This window comes from Peromyscus eremicus, chromosome 22 (genome assembly GCF_949786415.1).
Source record: "Peromyscus eremicus chromosome 22, PerEre_H2_v1, whole genome shotgun sequence".
Taxonomy (NCBI): domain Eukaryota; kingdom Metazoa; phylum Chordata; class Mammalia; order Rodentia; family Cricetidae; genus Peromyscus; species Peromyscus eremicus.
The window spans coordinates 23,935,382-23,959,997 of NC_081437.1; the positions used below are offsets into that span (position 1 = coordinate 23,935,382).

Here is a 24,616-nt window from a genome sequence, read left to right on the forward strand (position 1 = left end):
GCTCAGCAGGCAGACACCTGTCAATAAGGCTGACAACTGAGTGAAGAGAACTAACTCCAGAGAGCTGTCCCCTTACTCCCCCCGCAACACACACACATTGAGTAACTAAAAAGTTTAACTAGGCCAGGAAGATGACTGAGGGTAAAGGTGCTTGTCATCCAAGTGTGGCAGATTCGCTGTCACTCACTGTGTTGCTGGGATAGGTGCTGGTCTCCCATTTTACAGATGAATGGGGACCACACGAGAGTATTCCTGAACAGCCTTGTAGTAATTGGTTGCATTGAAGGTCCAAATTCTATCAACATGTTAAGGACTTTTAAGGTGCAAAAAAAGGGGGGAACTTACAGAACATTCATGTTAGATCATTAGAATATATTGGTATCACAGGTGGTCAGAAAAAGTTCCAGTATAAGAAATACAACAGGAGCTTATAGTCCTCTCTCTGCATGCTAGGACAGGTTCTATGCTAGCACCTAGTCATGTGTCCAGCAGGCAAGATGTTATTAACCTGTATGTCAGTAACATATAACAGGTTTCCAGGATCTTAAATAAAGTTTTTCCTGTGTCCATTAAGAAAGAAAGAAAGAAAGAAAGAAAGAAAGAAAGAAAGAAAGAAAGAAAGAAAGAAAGAAAGAGGCCAAGGATGGTGGCTCATGCTTGTAATTCCAACACTCAGGAGGCTGAGTACCAAAAAAGAAGATTTTAAGGCCAACCTGGGTTGAACAGAGAAACGTGTCTAACAGATAGTGAGGCATGCTGGCTCGCCCAGCACTGGAAATGCTCAGGCAGGCACATCATCATGGCTTTGAGGACAGCTGGAGCTACTGGAAAAGGGGAAGAGGGACAGAGAAGAGAGGGGGCTGTTTAAAATTAGCTGGGCTAGATGGCTCAAGAGGATCTGAGGATAATTTGCATTTCCCACACATCTACAAAATGCTGCTGTGTTGGTAAAGGCCCCATCTTGTTTTGTTTTTGCTTTTAAGATCCATTGCATCAATTCACTCCGAATTTAAAAAAAAAAAAATGTATTCTTTCTCACACTTAATAAACAAGATTGGGACTAGAGATTTATCTCCATGGAAGAGTGCTTGTCTCTCATGTACAGGGTGGTCCTGGGTTTGATGGCAGGGGAACATGGAAAGAAGGGGTGTAAAAATAGGCGGTGTTGCATGCTATAATCCCAGGTTTGGGGAAGTAGGGGCAGGACTATCAAGAATTCCAGGCCAACCAAGCTACACAAGAATGCTTCAAGGAAAAAAAAAAAAAAATTAAATGAATGAATGAAATCAACCAACCAAGACTAAATGGATTGAGAAGGACAAATGTTGCCTAAAAGCAAATCATCAACTAACCCAGATTACAGCAAGCTGTGCAATAAAAATTAGCTGACAAAATTCAAGGATATGAGCCAACCTGTAATACTATTTCTGGGAGGATTTCAAATTCTACAAAACACCACCAATCAGGCACACCACACCACTGCTTTCAGGAAAACGTTTTCTAAAGAGTCAAGGCTCCAGCATCCATGCCTCCCTCTCTCTCTCTCTCTCTCTCTCTCTCTCTCTCTCTCTCTCTCTCTCTCTCTCACACACACACACACACACACACACACACACACACAAATTAGAACACATTAACATTGTTTTAATTGTTCACTCCTATAGTTAGCTTTAATGCTTTTTTCAAAGCCAGTGTTGAAGGTCAGTCTCTCAAAGCTTAACAATTCAGATTTCCTACTGTCCCTCTCCCCTAATGCCTATGTTTACATCAACGATAAAACTTTCTCATATTGAGTGTATGGCTCCTGTAAACCTGTAATCCCAGCACCAAGTAGGATGAGACAGAGGATCACTGTGAGTTCAAGGGCTGTCAAGAGTTAGATTGGGGCTGGAGAGATGGCTCAGAGGTTAGGAGCACTGGCTGCTCTTCCAGAGGTCCTGAGCTCAATTCCCAGCAACCACATGGTGGTTCACAACCATCTGTAATGAGATCTGGCACTCTCTTCTGATCTGCAGATATACATGCAGACAGAACACTATACATAATTAATAAATAAATCTTTAAAAAAAAAAGAGTTAGACTGAGTTCATGGCCAACCTGGGCTACACAGCAAGGCACTGTCTTAATAAACAGAACTCAACTCAGCTTGGTGGCTAGATGAAGGCAGGAGGATCTGGAGTTCAAGGTCATCCTAGGTTGTAAATCCAGTTCAAGACCAGCTGGATCATATGAAACTCTCAAAAACAACAAAAAGATGCAATACCTTTTGTTGTTGTTGTTTGAGACAGGGTTCTCTATGTAGCCCTGGCTGTCCTGGAAGTTGCCATGTAGACCACCCTGGTCTTGAACTCACACAGATCTGCCTGCCACTGGCTCCCAAGTGTTGGGAAAAAAATACATTTTCTTTTTTTTTTTTTTTTTTTTTTTTAAAGATTTATTGATTTATTATGTATACAGTGTTCTGTCTGCACATATCCCTGCAGGCCAGAAGAGGGCACCAGATCTCATTACAGATGGTTGTGAGCCACCATATGGTTGCTGGGAATTGAACTCAGGACCTCTGGAAGAACAGTCAGTGCTCTTAACCGCTGAGCCATCTCTCCAGCCCCAAAAATACATTTTCTTAATAAACTCCAACTGTATGCACCATTAAAAGAAAAATAATTAATGTTTAAGTTCCAACAATTCCACTTCACGTATATCCAAAGAACTGGCCCATTCGCCAAAGACAGCTTGGCCTCCCCAAGTCCCCTGAAGCATTACTGGTAATAGTCAAGATACATAAGCAACCTAAGTATCCTCCAATAGATGAATAAGAGAAAATGTGATGTATACACAACAGAACACCATACATCAGTGGTTCTCAATCTATGGGTTATGACCCTTGGGGGTCAAACAACCCCTTCACAGGGGTTGCCTAAGACTACGGGAAAACACAGATATTTACATGACAATTCATAACAGTGGCAAAATTACAGTAATGAAGTACTAATGAAAATAATTTTATGGTTGGGGGTCACCATAACATAATGGATATTAAAGAGTTTCAGCATTTGGGAAGGTTTAGAACCACTGCCATACACCATTTAAAAAAGATTATTCTATCACCACGTATGGCAACATGGACAGAACTGGAAGAGAAGACAGTAGGCTCCACCAGTCAGGCACAGAAAAAGGAATACTATGAGCCAGGCAGTGGGGGCACAAGCCTTTATCTCAGCACTAGGAGGCAGAGGCAGGAGGATCTCTGTGAGTTCAAGGCCAGTCTAGTGTACAGAGCAAGTTCCAAGAGAGCCAGGTATATACAGAGAAATCATATCTTGAAAAGAATAATTTTAAAGGTCAATCTCACAGAATTTCAAGAGCAGAAAAGTGGTTAGTATTAATGAGTGGAAGGAAGAAATGGATTTAAAAAAAGATACTGTTGAAAGAGCATTAAGTTTTGTATAGCCTGGATGTATAAATTTTAGTAATCCACTGTACTGCATAGTGGCAGCAGAAATAATGTATTATGTATAGCAGAATTGCTGCAGATCTTGTATATGTTCTACACAGCTGCTCAGGGAACAGATGCTAGTACACTATTAAATTACTTAACAAAGTATCCATAAATAAAAATGTCACAATAAATCCTTATAAATATCTTTTTTAAAAGGAATAGAATTTTAATGTTTAAGACTTCCTAAACCAGTAATTTTTTTTTACCAATTATTCTTTTCTGCTCACTGATTCTCAGCAATCTACAAATAAATTCACCTAACAGCAAATGATAAAGCAAGCTGCACTTAGATTATAGTTCCCTTAAATATTCCTGCTCAACTCAGCAATTTATTTTTCCCTTTTCTTGAGACAGATTTTTTACCCTACAGCCCAGGCTGGCCTAGGGCTTACAGCAATCTTCCTGTTTCAACCTCTGAAATGCTAGGATTCCATCCAGTTGTGTGCCAAAACACAATAGGGTTCAACTTAGCAATTTAAAAAAATTTAAGTTTTAACTTTACTTATGTGCATGAATATTCTGCCTGCATGTATATATGTGAACCACAACCACATGCATGCTGAAAGGTCAGAGTATCGGATCCCCTGGAACTAGAGTTAACAGATGTTTGTGAGCCTCCAAATGGGTGCTAGAAACTTAACTTCTATAGTCTGCAAGAGCAACAACCACTCAAGCCCCAACTTTACAATTTTAAACTGATTAACATTCAATAGAAGATAAGGATAAAAAAACTTTATCTGAACAGCCCACTAAACAGAAAACTTTTTATAGAGAAATACAAATTTAACCTGAGAGTGGATGTGATACCTAGAACCAAATTAAGTGTTAAAAGGGCAACCTATGTTTAAATAAATCACAAATGGAATTGGAAATAGTAATTAAACAGTAATAGTAATAGATTGCAATGGAGGGCAAGAGGTAAGGGCATTCATATATTTGCATGCATTTCCTCATCATCAATGACCTACAACAGTATCTGCTAAAAGAAAACACAGCCTAATTCAAAAAAATAAAATAAAATAAAAAATTAAAAAAAAAAACAGCCTAGGAAAAATCCAAAGCCAGTACAACAAAGCCCACAAGGACAAATTTTAAATTTTCTGCTCAAAACTAAAAAATAGCTTTTAATCACAGCATTCCGGAGACAGAGGCAGGTGAATCTCTGTGAGTTTGAGGTGAGTCTGGTCTACAACATGAGTTTCATAACAGCCAGAGCTGTTTTACAGAGAAACTGTCTCAAAAAATCCCATGACGGACGGACGGACGGACGGACGGACGGATAGCAAAAGAATGCCAGCACTGAGGTAGACACAAGGAAACCATGAGTTCAAAACCTGCTTGGGCTTGAGGGAGGGAGGAAGGAAAAAGTTCTAGGGCTAGCAAGATGGCTCAGCAGGTAAAGGTACTTGACCACCAAACTGATGACCTGGATTCAATAGCCAGAACCTACTTGATGGAAGGAGAAAACCAACTTGCCAAATTGTCCTCTGACCTTCACACTCTCACACTGTAACATCAAACCTCTACCAAAACATTCAGAAATGCCACTGTGCTTGAAAAGAAACTTTTGGAGCCAATGAGATGACTCAACAGGCTAAGAGTACCTGCCATCAAGCCCAACCACCTGCGTAGGATCCCTAAAACCCACACGGTAGAAAGAACACACTCGGGCCGGGCGATGGTGGCGCACACCTTTAATCCCAGCACTCGGGAGGCAGAGCCAGGCGGATCTCTGTGAGTTCGAGGCCAGCCTGGACTACCAAGTGAGTTCCAGGAAAGGCACAAAGCTACACAGAGAAACCCTGTCTCGAAAAACCAAAAAAAAAAAAAAAAGAAAGAACACACTCGGGAAGTTTGTCCTCTGACCTCCAACACACACACTGTGACATACATGCCCATACACAAATAAACAAACAAACAAAAAGATGCCTAATAAATAAATATTTAAGTCAAAAAGCAAGGCCAGCCATGGCAGCTCAAGTCTGTGATTCCAGGGCTGTGAAGACTAGGACGTGAATTCAAGGGCCACAAAGTGAGCTCCAAACCTACTTGGGCTACAGAGTGAGACTGAGTCAAGCAGAGCGGTCTGTCTGTAATTCTAGCACTTTGGTAAGTGGTGGAAGATCAAGAGTTCAAGGTCATCCTCAACTACTCACCTACTCAGTGAATTCTGGCCAGTCCAGACATGTGATCTTGTTCAAAACAAAATACAACACACGGAGGGAGGGAGGGAGGGAGGGAGGGAGGGAGGGAGGGAGGGAAGGGAAGGGAGGGAGGAGGAGGAGGAGGAGGAAGGGAAAGAAGGAGGGATGGAGGGAGGGAAAAATGGGAAGAAGATACAGGATTTTCAAAAATCTACACTGTTGTAGAATATTATTTTAAGGTGTGTTACTTTTGTTTGTGTTGCATTTCTTTAACTCTGTGAAGCTGTGTTACTGTGCCTGTCTAACACACCTGATGGTCTAATAAAGAACTGAATGGCAATAGCAAGATAGGTGAAAGGATAGGCGGGGCTGGCAGGCAGAGAGAATATATAGAAGGAGAAATCTGGGAGGACTCCAGGGGGCAGCCACCCAGCTACACAGCAAGCCACAGAGTAAAAGTAAGATTTACAGAAGAGAATGGGAAAAGCCCAAAGGCAAAAGGTAGATGGGATAAGTTAAGGAAAGTTGACTAGAAACAAGCCAAGCTAAGGACAGGCATTCATAACTAAGAATAAGACTCCATGCCAGGCAGGGGTGGCTCGTGCCTTTAATCCCAGCACTCTGGAGGCAGAGCCAGGTGGATCTCTGTGAGTTCGAAGCCAGCCTGGTCTACAGAGCAAGATCCAGGACAGGCACCAAAACTACAGAGAAACCCTGTCTCGGAAAATAAAAAAAATTAAATAAATAAAAATAAGGCTCTATGTGTGATTTACTTGAAAGCTGGGTGGCAGCCCCCCAAGAAGAGCAAAAAACAACAACATTACACCTAGTGTCTCACTTAAGAGAGGTAAAATTGTTAATAATATGATTACATAAAGGTAAATTAACTTAACACTTGCCTTTTATAAGCAAATATTTACTAGGTTTTAAATCAGCCAAAATCAAGAATTAGTTGTCTTACCATTTAAAGCCAAATGATATAGAGGTTCTACTGTAATCCTGACAGATTATGAAGTTACTGAGCCATTTGTTGTTGGGTATCTTATAAAAATAATGTATTAAAGGGGCTGGAGAGATGGCTCAGTGGCTAAGAGCACTGGCTGCTCTTCCAGAGGACCCGGGTTCAATTCCCAGCACTCAATGGCAGTTCACAGCTGTCTGTAACTCTAGTCCCCAGGGATCTGACACCTTCACACCAATGCACATAAAATAAAATAAATTTTTTAAAATGTACCAAGAGCTTAAGACTGAAATTTAAGACTATAGTCACACTCTGTTCAAAAAGCAAAAATATCCTACAAGTACCAAGTAACTAGGTTAAAAAACTAGGCATTTAAGTGAATGTTTCCTTAAATGTCACAGTTATAGACAGCAGTGGAAACTTCTGATTCCCTACAACATTCATCTGATTATCCTAAAAAACATTATTACTATTATCTTGAGAGTAAACTGGGTGTTAACAAAATCAATAGTGAAATACTATCCCTGGCTGGGAGTGTAGTTCAGGTGGCATAATTCCTCTTTTCTTTTTTTAAATCATTTATTTATTTTTATCTTATGTGCATTGGTGTTTTGCCTATATATATATGTGTGTGTGTGTGTGTGTGTGTGTGTGAGGATATCAGATCTCCTGGAACTGGAGTTACAGACAGTTGTGAGCTGCCATGTGGATGCTGGGACTTGAATCCAGGTCTTCTGGAAGAGCAGCCAGTGCTTTTAACCACCATCTCTCCAGCCCAGGCAGAGTACTACTTGCCTAACAAGCAGGAAGCCCTGGGTTCAATCTCCAATAACGCATAAACTGAGCATTGAGGTACATATGAAGTGGAAGCAGGAATATGAGGAATTCATTGATATCAATAAAAGGCCAACGTGTGACATAACCTGTCTCAAAAAAATAACATAAAATCTAACACAATAGATACTGTGAGTCCAAAAGAAGAGTCATGGGCTGAGGAAATGGCTCTGTCTGGAAAGGGTTTATCTCAAAAGCATGAGGACCTGAGTTTAGTCCCTAGAACCACTTAAGACTACCAGGCATGGTGGCACTATAATCCCAGCACTGGGGTGCAGAAACAAGATTCCTGAACTTGTGGGCCCACCCATTTAGCCAAATTGGTGAGCTCCAGGCCAATGAGGGAGTCTAAAAGGAGACAGATGGTGTTTCTGAGGATGTCACCAGACTGCTCTCTGGTACGTATACACACACACACACACACACACACACACACACACACCCTGCTTCAAAAAAATAAAAGGAATCATTTAATATAAAATTATCTCAAATTCCAATTGACAGAAAAGCTGATTTCATACTCCCTTCTCTCCAAACACTAAAACAAAATAAGAATTATAAATTCCATCTTCATTTCAATAACTAGATACTGCAACTCTAAAAGGATCAGGTCCAGCTGAAGATAGCAAGTAGGAACATACCAATTCATGCCTTAGAACCCTAGAAAGGTTTAACACCAGGAGAACAGGTCTCGGATGCACAGTGGGGCTTGATTAAAGGTCTATACAAAGACATCGTAGCAGCCTCCGCTCTCGTAGCCAGATGCCATCAGTGCTCAAGATTCAGCGGGAATCTCAGCGGCTGTTCACTAGGACAGCAAAAACACACACACTATCAATTAGGACAACAGGTGCAGTGCAATGTGGAGATAAGACTGAAATGGGGAAGTTTTCTTTCTGCTCTAAATTTACTTATTTTTAATTATGTGTGTGTGGGAGGAGAGGTATGTGCACATGAGTGTGAGTGCTCAAGAAAGTGGGAGGTTTCAGATCCCTTCTGAGCAGGAGTTACAGGAGATTGTGAGCTGCCCTGCGTGGGTGCTGGGAACCAAACATGGGTCCTCTAGAAGTGGGATAAGCATGCTTAACCACTGAGCCATCTCTCCAGCTGACTTAAAAAAAGACTAAATATCCTGAAATTTAAGCTAACCTTACACCCATTTCCCAACTGTCTTTAAACGCTCCATCAATTTATACCTTCCTCTCCACGCCACAGACAGGTGATTTGAGGGTCATTCCCTGGAAAAATGCAATTGCTCCATCAACCAGGCCCACAAAGCTGGAGCATGGTGACAGGTACATGCCTGTAATCTTAGCACTTAGGAGTAAGAGGCAGGAGGATCAACACCAATTCAAGACAAACAGGCACTGCATGGTGAGACTGTCTCAAAAAACAAGCAAGCAAAACAAAGGAAAGCCCTATAGATTTAAGTTCTAGATGCACTCCCAGACTTTAGAATACGTTCACTGTTCATCCTGTGACCGTCTCAGCGTCCATGACTGAAGACTAAAGACTAAAGGGACTGCAAGTATCTCCCTGCCCCACCGTTTTGTTTTGAAACACCCTCTCACTATATATCCCTGGATGGCCTTGAATTCACCCGCCTCCTGAGCGCTGAAATAGAAGGTGTTCCATACCATGTCCCGTCGGCAAATATTTTTGCTGGGGGTGAAGGGAGGAAGTTAACTGGGAACTGAACCTGGTGCCGAACATGCTAAGCAAGTTCTCCTATCATCCAAAGACATGCCCACCGTTTTTACTTTTATCTTGAGGCAGAGTCCCAATAAGCTGTCTGAGTTGGCCTTAAACTTCCTGAATAACTGAGATTACAGGCCTGCACCACCAGCTGCAAATTATCTTTTAAACAATACATTCTTTTTAAATTCTTGAACCTTATTATGTGCATATGCACACACACCTGTGGGAATCACGTCTCTCCTTCCACAATGTGGGTCCCAGAGATCAACTTGGGAATCAGGCTTGGCAGCAAGTACCTACTGACTTGTGACCCCATCACTGGGAGCTTCCAAGCAAGTTCAAGGCCATTCTAGCCTTCCTAAGACCCTGTTAAGGAAAGAAGGGAAGGAAGAAGGGAGGGAGAGAAGGAAGGAAACAAAAAGGAAAGACCAGGCCAGGAGTTACTGAAGCTGAAAACAGAAGCTGGACATAACAGGGCATGACTATAATGCTACTACCATGTGGGAGTTCAAAGTCATCCTTGGGCTTCATAGCCAGCTCAAGACCAGTCTGGGCTACAGAAAGAAAGAGAGAGAAATCAAGTGAGCAAGAGACAACATGACAGACCCAGACCCAGATCTATTCAATAGAAAAAAGTTTAAAGACAGCCAAGTATAATGGCACAAGTCTGTAATCTGGAGGCTGAGGTTTAAGGAAAGAGGAGAAAAAAAACAAAACAAAAAAACAGGGCTAAAAGATAAGGTTGAGGAAATTTCCCAGGCAGTAGAACAAATCAACAATATTGGAAAATAAAAACTAAGACAATCCATGGAGTCACTATCCAGTTAAAAAGACAACAGAAAATAAAGAGAAGAAAAAAATGCAACAAGAAATCCAGTGAAGAACCCAAAAAGACACCCATGTACCTAGAACAATAGATTTTAAAAGAAACAGTGTCCACCAAGCTAGAACTGAAACTGCTAACTAGGAACTTGAAGGACTCTTAAATCCCAAGACTTTCAAAAACAAGCTCTACCCCTAACAAAGAAGGAATCAGAAAGGTGCTCAAACCACAGCACCATCCAAAGCCGGAAAAGAGACAGTGTTTCAACCTAGACTCCCAACACTCAGGTGAACCAAAGGGAAGAGTGAGAACACTGCCATGGAACGAGAGGCACGTCTCCATGGTAGAACCCTGTGCAGCACATCATACAAGGCCAGCAGCACTTAAAAACCCTGTCTAGCACGGCTGTCTCCCGAACTTCCCTTTACATGCAGCCTTTCTGCAAGAAGCTGCTCGAGGACGACAGGCTTCCGGGAGAACACCCAGCAAAAACAAGACGGCCTGTCACACAGGAGAAGGCCTACGGTGCCAGCCTAATTAATAACAGCCTGTGACGAGAAGAGGTCTAGACTGGAGATAGCCAGGAATCAAAAGATTATCTCTCTGCTGGCTTGACTGTGAGGAAACTCAGAGGTTACTGAGGATATAGGAAGCCTAGAAACAGCGAAAAGGTAATTAGTCGAATAAAGAGAATTTTTAACTAGGAAGAAAGGGACAAGACAGCTCAGTGGATGAACATGCTTGCTGAGCAAGCCTGACAACCTAAGTTCAATCCCTGGAAGCCACCTGAAAGTCGGAGGAAAAAGCTGACTCCACAAAGCTGTCCTCTGGCCTCCATATGCATGCCACCACACACACACACCCACACACACCCCCACACACCCACAACACACATACACACAGAGACAGAGAAAGAGAGACTGTGCGTGTCCAAATAATAAATTTAAAAAAAATTTACAATGAAAGACAAAGAAGGCTGTGAAGAGTGTAGGAACCCGAGGGAGCCCACTTCTGCAGAGAACGATCTGCCGGACACGATGGACAGGACAGGACAGCTGCACACACGCTGGGACTACACGTACAAGACCAAAACCTTGCTCCAACTCCAGGCAGACAGAACCCCCAGCACGGAGGGGAGTGGGGGGAGGTGGGCACGCAGAAGCAGGTCATGGCTGCTGGGGGAAGGAAACTCGGTTTTCTTTAAGGATGGATGGTCCAGTGGTCCTACACTCAGCGCGTACAGACAGCACTTAATGAACTCAGGAGAATTAAAAAAAGAGGTAACACGTGACGTTGAGAGGGGAAAGCTGGAAGGGGCTGGGGAGGAACTGAAGGGAGGAATATGGAGGATGGATGTGACTCAAATACATATGCTTATATGATTAATAAACCCTGTAAAACAATAATAACAGAACTTACAATCAAAGGAGCTAGAAACACAGCTAGCTCAGAGTTAAAAGCACTTGTCACCTTGAAGAGGACCCAGGTTCAGTTCCCAGTACCTACATGGTAGATCACAAACCACCTACAACTCCAGTTCTCAGGGATCTGACACCCTCTTCAGGTTTATGTAGGCACCAGGCACACATGTGAAACCCACAAATGTAGGCACTCACACATACACATGAAATAAATAAATCTTTTTTCTTTAATTAAAATTAAGCCGGTGTAGCCTTTAATCCCAGCACTCGGGAGGCAGAGGCAGGTGGATCTCTGGGAGTTCCAGGCCAGCCTGGGCTACAGAGTGAGTTCCAGGATAGGCTTCAAAGTTACACAGAGAAACCCTGTCTCCAAAAAAAAAAAAAAAAAAAAGGACTATATGTGAAGCCACAATGTCTTAATAAAATTTTTAATGAAAACTGTGGGTAAGCATTGCTACTGATATGAAAGAAACAAATCAACAGTATCTTCTGTTCCGAGTCTGATACATTGTACCTCTTCTAATCTTCTAATGTTTTGTAACCTTGGGTGTTCTGTTCTGCATCATACTGGAAACACAGCACTCTATCACCAATAGCTCTTTTCATTAAAAAACGTAATTTTTCATCACTGTAAAGGATAAACACCAGTTATTCATGCTTGTAACCCAAAATATATGACAATGTCGTCAAAGAAAACTTTTTTCTCATTCTTAATTTCCTTTAGGTTTTACTTTCATTTTCAACAGGTCTCATGTGGACCCTCCTGCTTCCACCTCCCAAGTGTTGGAGCACACACGCACCGCCATGCCCTTATGAGTTCCCTGCACAGTAACCAGCAAAGGAACACAGACATTTCCAGCTCCACTTCATTTTTTTCTCCTCTACCTTTATTCTCCTTTCAAATGCCTTTCCTCACCAACTCCAACTTAAGAAATTTTGTTTAACTTACTTTGGTTTTTGAAACAAGGTCTTGCCCTGTAGTCCTGGCTGGCCTCAAACCTATTAATTACACAGAGCAAGCTGACCTCAAACTTCCAGCATTTCTCCTGCCTCTGCCTCCCTGGTACTGGGGTTACAGGCGTACAGAAAGGCACAGCCTCCTCCATATTTACAAGACTTGTTCTTACCAGTTGTACAGGTTCAAACATACTGTCCTGTGTAGCTGGAGAATTTCTGCCTGGCCCACGGTCAGGGCAAATCTCTCTCAGGCTGGAGAATTTCTCTCCAGCTCCCGCCACCAAGTCCCGCCAGTCCCAGAGCCCACTTATAAAATAAACACACAGACTCTTACATTATTTAAACTGCTTGGCCATTAGCTCAGGCCTGTTATTGTCTAGCTCTTACTCTTATATTTAGCCCATTTCTATTAATCTTTACTTTGCCACATGGCTCATGGCTTACTGGTACCTTACATCTTCCTTGTCCTGATGGCGGCTGGCAGTGTCTCCCTCTCAGCCTTCCACTTCCAGAATTCTTTTCCTTGTCCCGCCTATACTTCCTGCCTAGCCAATGGCCAATCAGTGATTTATTTACTGACCAATCAGCAACACACTTGACATACAGACCATCCCACAGCACTTCCCCTTTTCTTTTCTTAAAAAGGAAGGTTTTAACTTTAACATAGTAAAATTACATATAACAAAACAATTATCAAGCAAGAATTACAGTTACAATATTAAAGAAGAGATCCTATCTATCTTATATTTGTAAGTTTAAGGTTTTATATCTAACTTATCTTTTATTATAACTAAGGAAAATTGTAAGTATCTAGTCTTTAACCACATCAAAGACCTCAGAAGGATATACTACTACCTGAGAAATGGAGAAGGATATAAGCAACTTTTAGGAGTCTTGTAGGGTAGACAGAGACAGCTGAGCCTGGACAGTCATCCAAAGTTTTCTTGTAAAGTTGGGGCATCTGTCTTCAGCCCACAGGCCTAGAGTCTCTTATTTACTTTTCTCTGTGTCTTGTAGAATGTCTGGCAGATTTCTCTGCAAAGCAGGAACCTGAAGGACCATTTTGTCAAGCAAAGTTCAGTGGTCACCTTTCTATGGGTCCTGCATGTCCAGTTGATCAAGCAGTCCAGGCAAGAACAGTTTCTTGCCCAAATGGCTATTTTTGTCAAGGTGAAGATAAACTCCATATGGAGTGTCTTCGATGCCCATCCTCCTCTCTGAAGTAAATCGGTGCTGTCAGGAGCAGACATGTCTCACTGTCCAAAAAGTCTAAACTTTTAAAACATTTTAAATGCCATATTCTGTAGGTCTTTGAAGTGTTTGAAGACTACCTATCTATCTGAAATATATCTATGTATACCTAGAAGACTTAACTAACATGGCTACAAATATTATCATAGATGACTAACTATTAATCTATTTTTTAATTATCCATTACAATTTTAAATGAGTTACATAAACATAATACCTCAAACAAGAATAGAAATATATATACAGTATAACAAAATTAAGTTTAAATTTGTATCAATAAACTAAAATCTATAGCAATGTAAAACATTTTAAACAAGTTGTTACTCTTTAAAAGTAGGTTCATTAATCTACCCTTTCATCCTATCATATCTAAACTATCCCCTTTTTTTCTTTAGAAAGAGATTGTATTTATAATCAACCTGCTTTAAATAAAAATATTGGTTTTTGTCTGTCCCACACCAGAGGGCTCTTCTGATTTGGGACATAAGAATCTCTTAACCATTTTTTTTTTTTTTTTGAGCAATATGTCTGGGTTTAGAGGGGGAGTGAGCCAATTCCATCTCTAAAGCCAGCTTGGTATATTTGGGAATTTGGGCGTAGCTTCTCTTACTACTTCCTGCTGGAGGGGGGCGCTGTATCTTATGGGGACACGAAGAAAATTTTAGGATCATGGAGTAGTCCATGAGGCTGTATCGTCTGAGCCAGTTGCCTTGAAACCATTCTGGATGTTGAATCATCTGGGCCATGGTGTCACTGGAGACCTTTCAGGGGGTCTTGGCTGGTCAAACCTGATGTATCTTAATCTGGAACAAATCCATAGTCTCTGGCTTTCTGTGGAAACAAGAGCAAAGACTCTTTTCCAAAGCAACATATCCTTATATCCAAATTTTGAAGTCAAGGTACCTTTAAAATATACATTTTGGCATAACTCAACAGCTTTTACAATCAAATGTTTTTCTGCAGTTACGAATATCAAAGAGAACATAATCCAGATTCTCTGTGTGGTAGTCATCTTTACGTGGCTTATTTTTTTATATTAGCTTGAGCCTATTCCTTTTAAACTTCAGCCTTCTAAGCCTGAAACGGCGCAGTGGCTGCTGGCTCCGCCCACTTCAGCTTCCCAACATGGCGGCGGTCCGCTTTCCGCCAGCTCTGGGAGCCATAACTCTCAGAAATAGTGGGTCTACACTTTTACCAAAGTAGTGTGTAGCCCAGAAACCTCTTTTTTTGTTTTGTACTAGCAAAGGCTAAATTCACCACACAGTTTAATGTGCTACTTGCAGAGGCCTCATTCCCACCATACTGCAGGTCGAGAGCGCACGCTAGGAACCCGCCAGTAGCTCAAACCGGCAGCTGCCGCTTATTTGAGAGAGACAATTAGGAAGCTGTTTTAGGTCCGTTTTAGAATCTTTTTTCTAAGTTTTTAGGTGGAAACTCTTGCCACCACGTTGGACGCCATTTGTAGCTGGAGAATTTCTGCCTGGCCCACGGTCAGGGCAAATCTCTCTCAGGCTGGAGAATTTCTCTCCAGCTCCCGCCACCAAGTCCCGCCAGTCCCAGAGCCCACTTATAAAATAAACACACAGACTCTTACATTATTTAAACTGCTTGGCCATTAGCTCAGGCCTGTTATTGTCTAGCTCTTACTCTTATATTTAGCCCATTTCTATTAATCTTTACTTTGCCACATGGCTCATGGCTTACTGGTACCTTACATCTTCCTTGTCCTGATGGCGGCTGGCAGTGTCTCCCTCTCAGCCTTCCACTTCCAGAATTCTTTTCCTTGTCCCGCCTATACTTCCTGCCTAGCCAATGGCCAATCAGTGATTTATTTACTGACCAATCAGCAACACACGTGACATACAGACCATCCCACAGCAGTCCTGACCTCAGTGTCCCTTCTCACTCTTTCAAACTCCTCCTTCACGACTTAACCATCTTCCTGAGTGGTTCCCTCATGTACATCTATGGCTAAGAACACAATTTGTACTTTGTGCTCAATAAACAGTTTCCTTTGTAAATCAAGACTGAGCAGCCTCTACCACAGCACTGCCTGGGCAACCTTGTACTGTTTCAAGTTGATCACCAATACTTCTCCTCCGTTTCTTTCCCCCGCCTCCAAGTCACATGAAAGTATCAGTAGTTTCATTCAAATACTTCACACAGCATTCTATCCCATAATCCTTGAAAAGAACAACTCTCTTTAATGTTATCACCTCTGCTCTATCAAGCTCTGGACTACTCTATCACACAGAGGACAAATAATCCAAGTGGAAACACTGCCCCTCCTAAGTAACCTCACTCTTCAAATTGAAACTAATGAGTGGAAGTACCCTACCCCACCAATAGTTGGGGGTGGGTACACCGTAACAATGAAATTCTCAGAATGAGCAGCACAGCCACAAACAGAGCCCTGAAATAGTGAAACGCATTTACTGAAGGTTCCTCTTTTCTCACCAGCCACTGTTAGCATTAGCTGTCATCTGGAACAGAAGGGGCTTTCTATGACCAAATGCTCTTTTAGAGCACATGGTCAAATGTTTCAACAGTCTTGTAGGTTGTTTGGTAGTGAGTGTCACATGTCACAAAATTTACCATTTTCACCACTTGTAAAAACTGAACTTAGGTTGGGCTTGGTATTGCAATCCTGCAGTCTCAGCCGAAAGGGAGGCAGAGACTGGAGGATCACAGTGCCCCTTTCACCTTCAACACTTAACATTTCAAACTAAAAATTCTATGGCCATTAACCATTAACTCTACATACGTCTGCCACTGACATCCTGGTAATCCCCATTCCATTTTCTCTATATGTCTGTCTGCTCTAAGTACCTGATGTCCTCTTACATCTGACTTACTTTATGTTGTTTTGTTTTATTGAGGCAGGGTCTCTCTTCCATGGCCCTGGCTGTCCTGGAACTCACTATGTAGGCCGGGCTGGCCATACACTCACAGAGTTCTACCTGCCTCTGCCTCTGGAGTGCTGGGATTAAAGGTGTGAACCACCACACTGGCTATTTTTATGTTTTTGAGGCCCATCTATGGTATAGTACTTAGCAGAATTTCATTATTTTTCAAGGATGAATAATCCATGGCATGCATACACATTTTATTTATTAATCATCCATCCATCAATGGGCTTTGAGTTACTTATGCTTTTCGGCTACTGTAGATAATGCTCCTACAAACACTGGCATACAACCATCTGTGAGTCCCTACTTTAAACTCTTTGAATAGGACTGGCTTAGCACGCACAAGGCCCTGGGGGTCAGAGTTCCAGCACAATTTTTAAAAATTGCTTTGAACTGTATTGTGTATAACTTAGAAGCAGATTTACTAGATCATATTCTTCTTGTTGTCCTTTAAAAAATAAAAATAGGGGGCTGGAGAGATGGCTCAGAGATTAAGAGCACTGGCTGCTCTTCCAGAGGCCCCAGGTTCAATTCCCAGCACCCACATGGCAGCTCACAACTGTCTGTAGCTCCAATTTCAGGGGATCCAGCACCCTCACACAAGCACACATGTAGACAAAACACCAATTCACACAAAATAAAAATAAATAAATTTAAAAAACGAAAGTAAAAAATAAAAACAGGTTCTATAATCTGGGCTAGTTTCAAACTCCCTATATAGCCAAGGATGACCTTGAACTTCTGATGCCTTTGCCTCTTCCTTCTTTTGAGCACTGGGAGTAGAGGTGTGCCTCACCCCCACCCTCAGTTTAGGAGGTGCTGAGGGTTAAACCAAGGGCCTATGAGCTGGGGAGCATTCCACCAACCGAGCCAGGTGTGCAAGTCCCTTTGCTGCTGTAATTTCTTCAGAGGATCACTGTAGCCCAGGTTGGCACTGAACTCACTATGTAGCCCAGGCTGACCCTGAACACACAGCAATCCTCCTGCTGCAGCCTCATGAGTCTGGGGTTACAGTCATGAGCCATAACACCAGGCTCACGTATTCAATTTTAGAAAAACTCCTATGCTATTTCCGACAGTGGCCATACTATTTGAAGTCCCAGCAACACGCCAGAGTTCCAAATGCTCCACATCTTCAATACTTGCTTTTGTTTCTGTGGGGTACTGTAAGAATAGTCATTTATTCTCTCATATACCCCCACATGTGTGGATTACGTTCCTGAGCCTCACACATGCTAAGCACCCTACATACCCGGCCCTCCTTTTTAAAATTTTGAACAAGTTCTCACTAACTTGCTCAGGATGGTCTTGCTTTGTAGACTAGACAGGCCTTGAACCTGAAATCCTCCTGCCTCAGCCTCCCATGTAGCTGGGATTACAGGCCTGTGCCACCATGGTCTAATAGAGAATAGCCATTCAATGTCTGTAAAACAACATCTCACTGTTGCTTTGACTTGTGTCTCTTTAATTATTAATGACGCTGAGCATCTTTTCACGTGCTTATAAGCCAGTTGCGCATTTTTTACATGGTTTTAATCCATCCTAAAAGCACATGCTTCAGTGAGAAAAATTCCTTAGGCATTCTGGCATTCCTGCAGCATGTGTCTGAGTATCATCACTGCACAGCTCTTACATGGTTTTTATGACAAAGGTTTGGCTCATTTCTCTAAAAAGCAGACACTATATAAAATGGGGTCAGCTGAATTTCATTAACTCTTTTGTTGTTTTCCTTTTGTTTGGGAAGGTGGTGTCTTATTTTGTAGTACGGGCTAGCCTGGAACATGCACATAAACCAAGCTGGTTTCAATTAGCAGTAATTCTCTTGCCTCTGTCCTGAGCAATACAGGATTGTGCCAACATGTCCAATTTATCCCTGGACAGCCTGGAATCATCCATGTAGATCAGGATGACCTCAAACTTACTTACATCCTCTGCCTTCTGAGGATGTACTGGGATTACAGGCATATGCCACCACATCAGTTAAATCAACTGATTCTTAGGGGTTAATAATTTCTATTTATTGACTTGACTCTGTGTGTGTGTGTGTGTGTGTGTGTGTGTGTGTGTGTGTGTGTGTTCAGGCACATACTTAAGAGTCAAAGCACACATGCAGAGGTCAGAGGAAGACCTGAGATCTGAACTCTCCTTCTACCAAGTGGGTCCCAGGGATCAAACTCAGGTCACCAGGCTTGGTTCAAGTACCCTACCTGCTGAGCCCCCTTGCTGGCCCAATCAACAAGTCTTTAATCAGGTTAGTGGAATCAATTTACTCTTCCAAAGCTTAGCTAATGCACTCAGATAATAAAGACACTACACCTCTCTCAGAGGCAAGTCTGTATCAATTTAAATTCTTACATGGGGGCCAGGGACTACATTATTCAGTGAAGATACTGTCCTTGGGGGGTGGGGGGTGGAGGGAGGATTAAGGACCAAGTGATAGCACAAGCAGTGAAAACAACACATTAAGAATGTGTGCTTTGCCAGGCAATGGTGGCACACACCTTTAATCCCAGTACTGGGAGGCAAAGAGAGGCAGATCTCTGAGTTCAAAGTCATCCTGGTCTACAGAGTGAGTTCCAGGACACCAGGGCTACATAGAGAGACCCTGTCTACAGAGAGACCGTGTGTTGAAAACCAAACCAAAACAAAACAAAGGAATGTGTGCTTTAAGAACAAGTTCATGCTACTATACTATCATAGAGTAATGCTTTCCAGAGCTTATACTGCCAAGAAATTATGGTCAAATCAACTTCTGAAATTTGCACTTCCAGAACCAGTAACTTTCTTAATTACTTTCCAAACAATCATTGAATTTCTAAGACCAGTTTTGGCCTAAAATGCTTGATGCACAAGCAGAAGGACCTGCGTGCAGATTCCCAGCATCCAGTACAAAGCCAGCATGGCACTGGGGAACCCCAGCACTGGAAAACTGACAGGAGGATCTTTGGGGCTTGCTGGCCAGTCATTCTGACCTATCGGCGAGCTCAGGGTTCAATCAGAGAACCCATTTCAAAAAGTGAAGCAAGCGCAACAGAGTCACACCTGACCTCATCCTCTGGCCTCCACCTTCAACACACACACACACACACACACACACACACACACACACACACACACACACACTACTCAATTATCCAAACAGCTAATATTTATTTTTAAGTAAAATCTGATCCCAATTTACTTTGTAATACTCAGAAAGCAAATGAGAAGTGTGTTCTACATAAAGAGAGCTCATTGTATCTACCCCCTACCTGTGTTCATTATTGATCACCTACCTCCTTTAGGTGCTTAGCACTTACTGGCAAAAAAGCACAGACCCCTGCCCCATGTAACTTATTATTCAAATGATCTTAGATTCACTTTTTTGCTGTTGTTTGTGAATGGCCTTGCTATTTGAACCTGTGATCCTCCTGCCTCAGCCTCTCAAGTTGAATTAGAGGCATGAGCCACCACATCACACCCAGCTGTGACTTGAGATTCACTTTGCAGTTGGTTAAATGTGAAACATACTAGTAATTTTTTTTCAAGTTTCAATAAATCTAATCATAAAAACATACATGATCTCTAATATGAACATGTAAGAATTGAAAGTATACAGAAAAGCAAGAACAATAGTCCTGGTGAGCACTCTAACAACCATTGACCTATAAAATGACTTCCTTCAGAGTCAGCCAGTAAGAAGCTAATGACCAGCCGAGCAGTGGTGGTGGTGCACACCTTTAATCCCAGCACTCCGGAGGCAGAGGCAGGCGGATCTCTGTGAGTTCGAGGCCAACCTGGGCTACAGAGTGAGTGCCAGGAAAGGCACAAAGCTACACAGAGAAACCCTGTCTCGAAAAAAAACAAACAAACAAACAAAAAAAGAAGCTAATGACCCTGCTTGGAACATGAGGGGCTGCCTTACTTGTCGCCTGGTCCTTCAGAACGCTTGTAAGGTGACTACTTCACAGTTGCAGGTGTGGAGGCTCAGCTTATATCACAGTGGTGAATGCCCACCCAGAGGAGGAGACAGGACTCTGGCCCATGATAATACTTAATAGTTTAAATGTCCTAAAAGTGATAAATATTCAAAGTATCTCTAGCTATCTGTATATCAATTGGCTACTTTTCTGTTGTTTAGACATACACTGTCACTATAGTGGCCAGTAGTCACATCTAGCAACCAAACAACTGAAATATGCTAATATAAATTGAGATGAGTGGCCCATACAGCCCATTCTCCCACACTAGAGAAAAACAATGTAAAATATCTGTTTGAAACAGGCTGCATAAAAGTACATCTTTGATGAGTTAAAGTATATTATTAAATTTTTCCCTTGTGACTACCAAAGCTTAATTACATGGGTAGCTCACATTTCTTTCAGACAGCACTCTTTTAAGACAGTAGAAGAATTAGAAATCTCGGACTGGAGAGGTGGCTCAGAGGTTAAGAGCAGTGACTGCTCTTCCAGAGGTCCTGAGTTCAATCCCAGCACCCACATGGTGGCTCACAGCCATCTATGGTGCTCTCTTCTGGCCTGTAGACATACCTGCAGGCAGAGCATTGTATACATAATAAATAAATTAAAAAAAAAAGAATTAGAAATCTCTGCACACATGAATGTGTTTGAGCTGGACTCTTGAATTGCCAGAATTGTGTTCATTTTCTCAGGCTACCTTTATTCAACATCTCATATCAAAACATCAAATGTTTTTATATCAAGATGTGTAAAAGTCAGAGGTTACAGTAAAGTTATTTAGCAGAGCACCAACAAATATTTAAGTGCCGTTATGTACAGGACACATTCAATCCATAAAGCAACACATTCTGCCACACACCAGTAGCACAAAGGCCATAAATTCTGCACAAATCTGTACTGTGCTCCTACAAAATACCTGGCCCCGTTGCTAAGTGCTTTGCTTCCCACGACCTATAAAATCCTCACACGCACCATGGTAGATACTTTGACACAGTTTAATACTATTTTAAGACATTGTAACCAAAGTTGCAGTTAGTAACCTGTGGCGCCAGGATTCCGACACAACAGGTTACATTTGAAACAACAAAGACGGATGGATCAGGACTGGAGATGTAGCTCAGCAGCTTGCCAAGCAGGAGGCTTCTTCAATCTCCAGTACCTGGGGACAGAGAGCTGGAGAGCTGAGGATCACCTTTCACCTAAAAACTTGGCTTCCTACTTTCTACCTCACCCTTCCCGATGGCAGGTTTTCAAAACCTGACCACACATTAAATTCTCTCTCTTAGAAAGGCTGACCCCCCTCTGACCCAATTCATACTTGTCTTTCAGGCTTGGTTTTAAACTATCCATGCAAAGCTACTCAGATTCCCCATAATTCAGACTAGTCCCTTTCCTTCCTCTCCTCACTGGAGAGCTTTGCACATTTGCACACTACTGTGACTATCTTCATCAGAATAGTCAAGGGGTCTATTGTATCCACCACTTAAATTCCCAATACCTTTAACAGTGCCTAGCGTTGGGTGTTCAATAAATATTTGCTGATCTAACCACCTGACTCACCCAGGTACACCTCAAAGCAAACTCAGGGCCCTAAGTGCTAACCCACAAAGCAGAGGGCAAGTTTAAGCTTCCTAACATTTTGACAGTCCCTCCCACCAGTAAGGCAAAACAACCTATTTTAAATAAAAACGTGTTCACTTTAGTGTTGGTATTTATACGAAGAAGTTTACGTTACTGATAAACACCTGTCACAAGGAAATCCAAGCCGACTTCAGTAATAGTATAAATTGGTTCAAATCAGTTTGATTTTCACAATTCTTAAGAGTTGAAAAACCACTACAGCTGCTTCTCTAAATAATCTCATCATGAAATGAGTTACATTTATCACAAGTTTTCCTGCACTGCCCTAATACTGGAGCTGAGGTCCAAAAATGACAGACACAGGATACTTCAAAAAAACTGGGGGCGGCAGTGGGGGGGGTGTTTCATGTACAGTTATTTTGAGAAAATTAATATTGGTGCCAGAGTCAAAACGACTTTCTTGGAACCTTCCCTTTTCATTTCCGAAACAGGAAACCCATTAAAAGGTCAACCTCCCCCTCTCAGCTTTTACTTCCACACCAAGTAATTCCTAAATATGTGGTAAAAGTACATCAGGAGTCCTTAGGGCCATGACCGGCGAAACATTTTCCTGTAAATTCTAGCGTCAAGTCAAACACAAGAACTCGACTTGATTCCATCGGATGGAAGACAGAAACCGACCATCTATCTCCCTCAGACTCCTGCTTCTGTTGAGGTCTTGAAAAAGCACTGTGAGCCAATCATGCCAGATTCCCACCCCAAGCACGAAGAGCCTCCAATTGTTTGACACATCAATGGTTTAGTCAAGAGAGCCAACTCACTTCCCCCCCCCCTCTCATTTTCCTTAATGATTCTGCAACTCTCAAGTTTACTCCAAGTTACAGCCAGATGGAATATTCTCCGCGACCCCACATATAAATCCGGGCCTTTACCACACAGCCAAGTTAATGCTTCGGTCTCAACCACTAAAATTTGCCTATTACAAATATCACATCCACTAACTTCACTCGATGATGGAAAGGCCAGTCAAGTTACTTAAAGAAACAGGATTCTGGAACGCTGCTAAATGCTGCATATTTTGTGCCAGCAGGCAGCGAACAGAGAAGGAGACGACTTGAAAAGCCAAGACCGGATGGAAAGCATGGGAAGACCCCGCCCCAGTAAGCGCTATTCCGATTCCAACAGTAACTTAGGTCTGTCGCCTGGAATCGGAATCACTGGAACAAAGGCGTAAATTCCGGGAAGCAAGATGTCTCGAATAAAAGAAAAAGGCTCGCGGCTGCAGAGCCCCCACACCACCCTCCCACGGGTCTTACCTATGGTGGAAATAAAGGTGGTATTGAAGGCATCATCCGAAAAACGAAAAAGGACGCAGGTCTTGCCCACTCCCGAGTCCCCGATCAGGAGCAGCTTGAAAAGCAGGTCGTACGTCTTCTTCGCCATTTGGGAGGAGCGGCTCGGGCGCTCGCCGCCGGTAGCCCCAAGGGATCGGCGCTGCTCACTACGGCCAACTCCTCACCGGGGCGTTCTGGGGCCGCAGCAGCGGGGAAGCGTATGCCCGGGAGAAAGCTGCTCTCGCGGCGGAGCGGGAGACCTTCCGAACGGCCTCGTCGAGGAAGCCCCGACGGTGGCGGCGCCCGTGCCTCCGAGGGGCGGCGCCCGCGGCTCCGCAGCCTCTCCCAGCCGCTCCGCCCGGTTCCGGGGAGTCGGTCGGGACAAAATGGCCTCCCCTCCCCCCTCAGCGCGGCTCGGCCGGGACGCTCCCACGGGCGGGCGAGCGAGCGAGCTCGACGTCGAGGGAGCGCGGCGGGCTTGAACACGGCCTCCGCCCGGAGCACCGACTCCGCGCTAGGACCCGGGCGAGGGCAGCGAAGGAGGTCTCGCGAGCCGACGAGCCCTGCTACATAACCCCAGGAAGCCGAGCCGCCCCGGCCAGAGCCACCTTTTTCCCCGTGCCCTCTCACGCCGGCGTGCGCGCTGCCTGAGACGCACGCAAGGACGTACACCCGCCCTTCTCTCCTCGCGCCCTCGCCCCTGCGGCCCGCTTCTGCGCACGCGCGCGGGAGGGCATGGAGGGCGCGCGGAGGTGGGACCAGAGAGGGCGAGGCCGCGGGCGCGCTCCCTGCCGCCTTCTGATTGGGTCGGCAGCAGACGGACACGCCCCGCGGGGGGGGGGCGCGGCCTGGGAACTGCGCAGGCGCACTACGGGCCGTGTAGCCCCTGCCCCTCCTCTCCGCCCCACACCTTGCCTTTTCCGGGGCGCCCTGCTGGTCGCTGGGATCCTCTGCTCCCCTTCATCCTCCTCTTGTGGAGCTAAGGATGTTGGCTCAGCGACGGGCGTGGGTGGCCACGCGTCCCTGTGTGTGTGTAGTTCGTAGATGAGAGAAAGGAGTGTCCTGGGCCATTCAAGAACCTCCTTACTAAAACCAGACGTCTCCAGAAGGGCCCGTCGTGACATCGCGACCTCCTTAAGGAGCTAGAGTTCGAAGGAGCCGGAATTCCAAATTGAAAAATCGCCGCGCTCCTGGGATCGGAATGATGTCATCGGCCTGAGGAACCCCCGGTGCGGGGAGAACCTC

The 24,616-nt window shown here is 43.6% G+C and overlaps 1 protein-coding gene across 1 annotated transcript in view; it reads right to left on the reverse strand.

The window, feature by feature from the left end:
- Rab10 (RAB10, member RAS oncogene family) overlaps positions 1-23,666 on the reverse strand; it is a 58,319-nt gene extending 34,653 nt beyond the window's left edge. The window contains exon 1 of the mRNA XM_059248387.1: positions 23,354-23,666. Coding sequence (XP_059104370.1) covers positions 23,354-23,480 — 127 coding nt within the window. The 5' untranslated portion in view covers positions 23,481-23,666. The remainder of the gene's footprint in view (positions 1-23,353) is intronic.
- Positions 23,667-24,616: the final 950 nt, after the last annotated feature.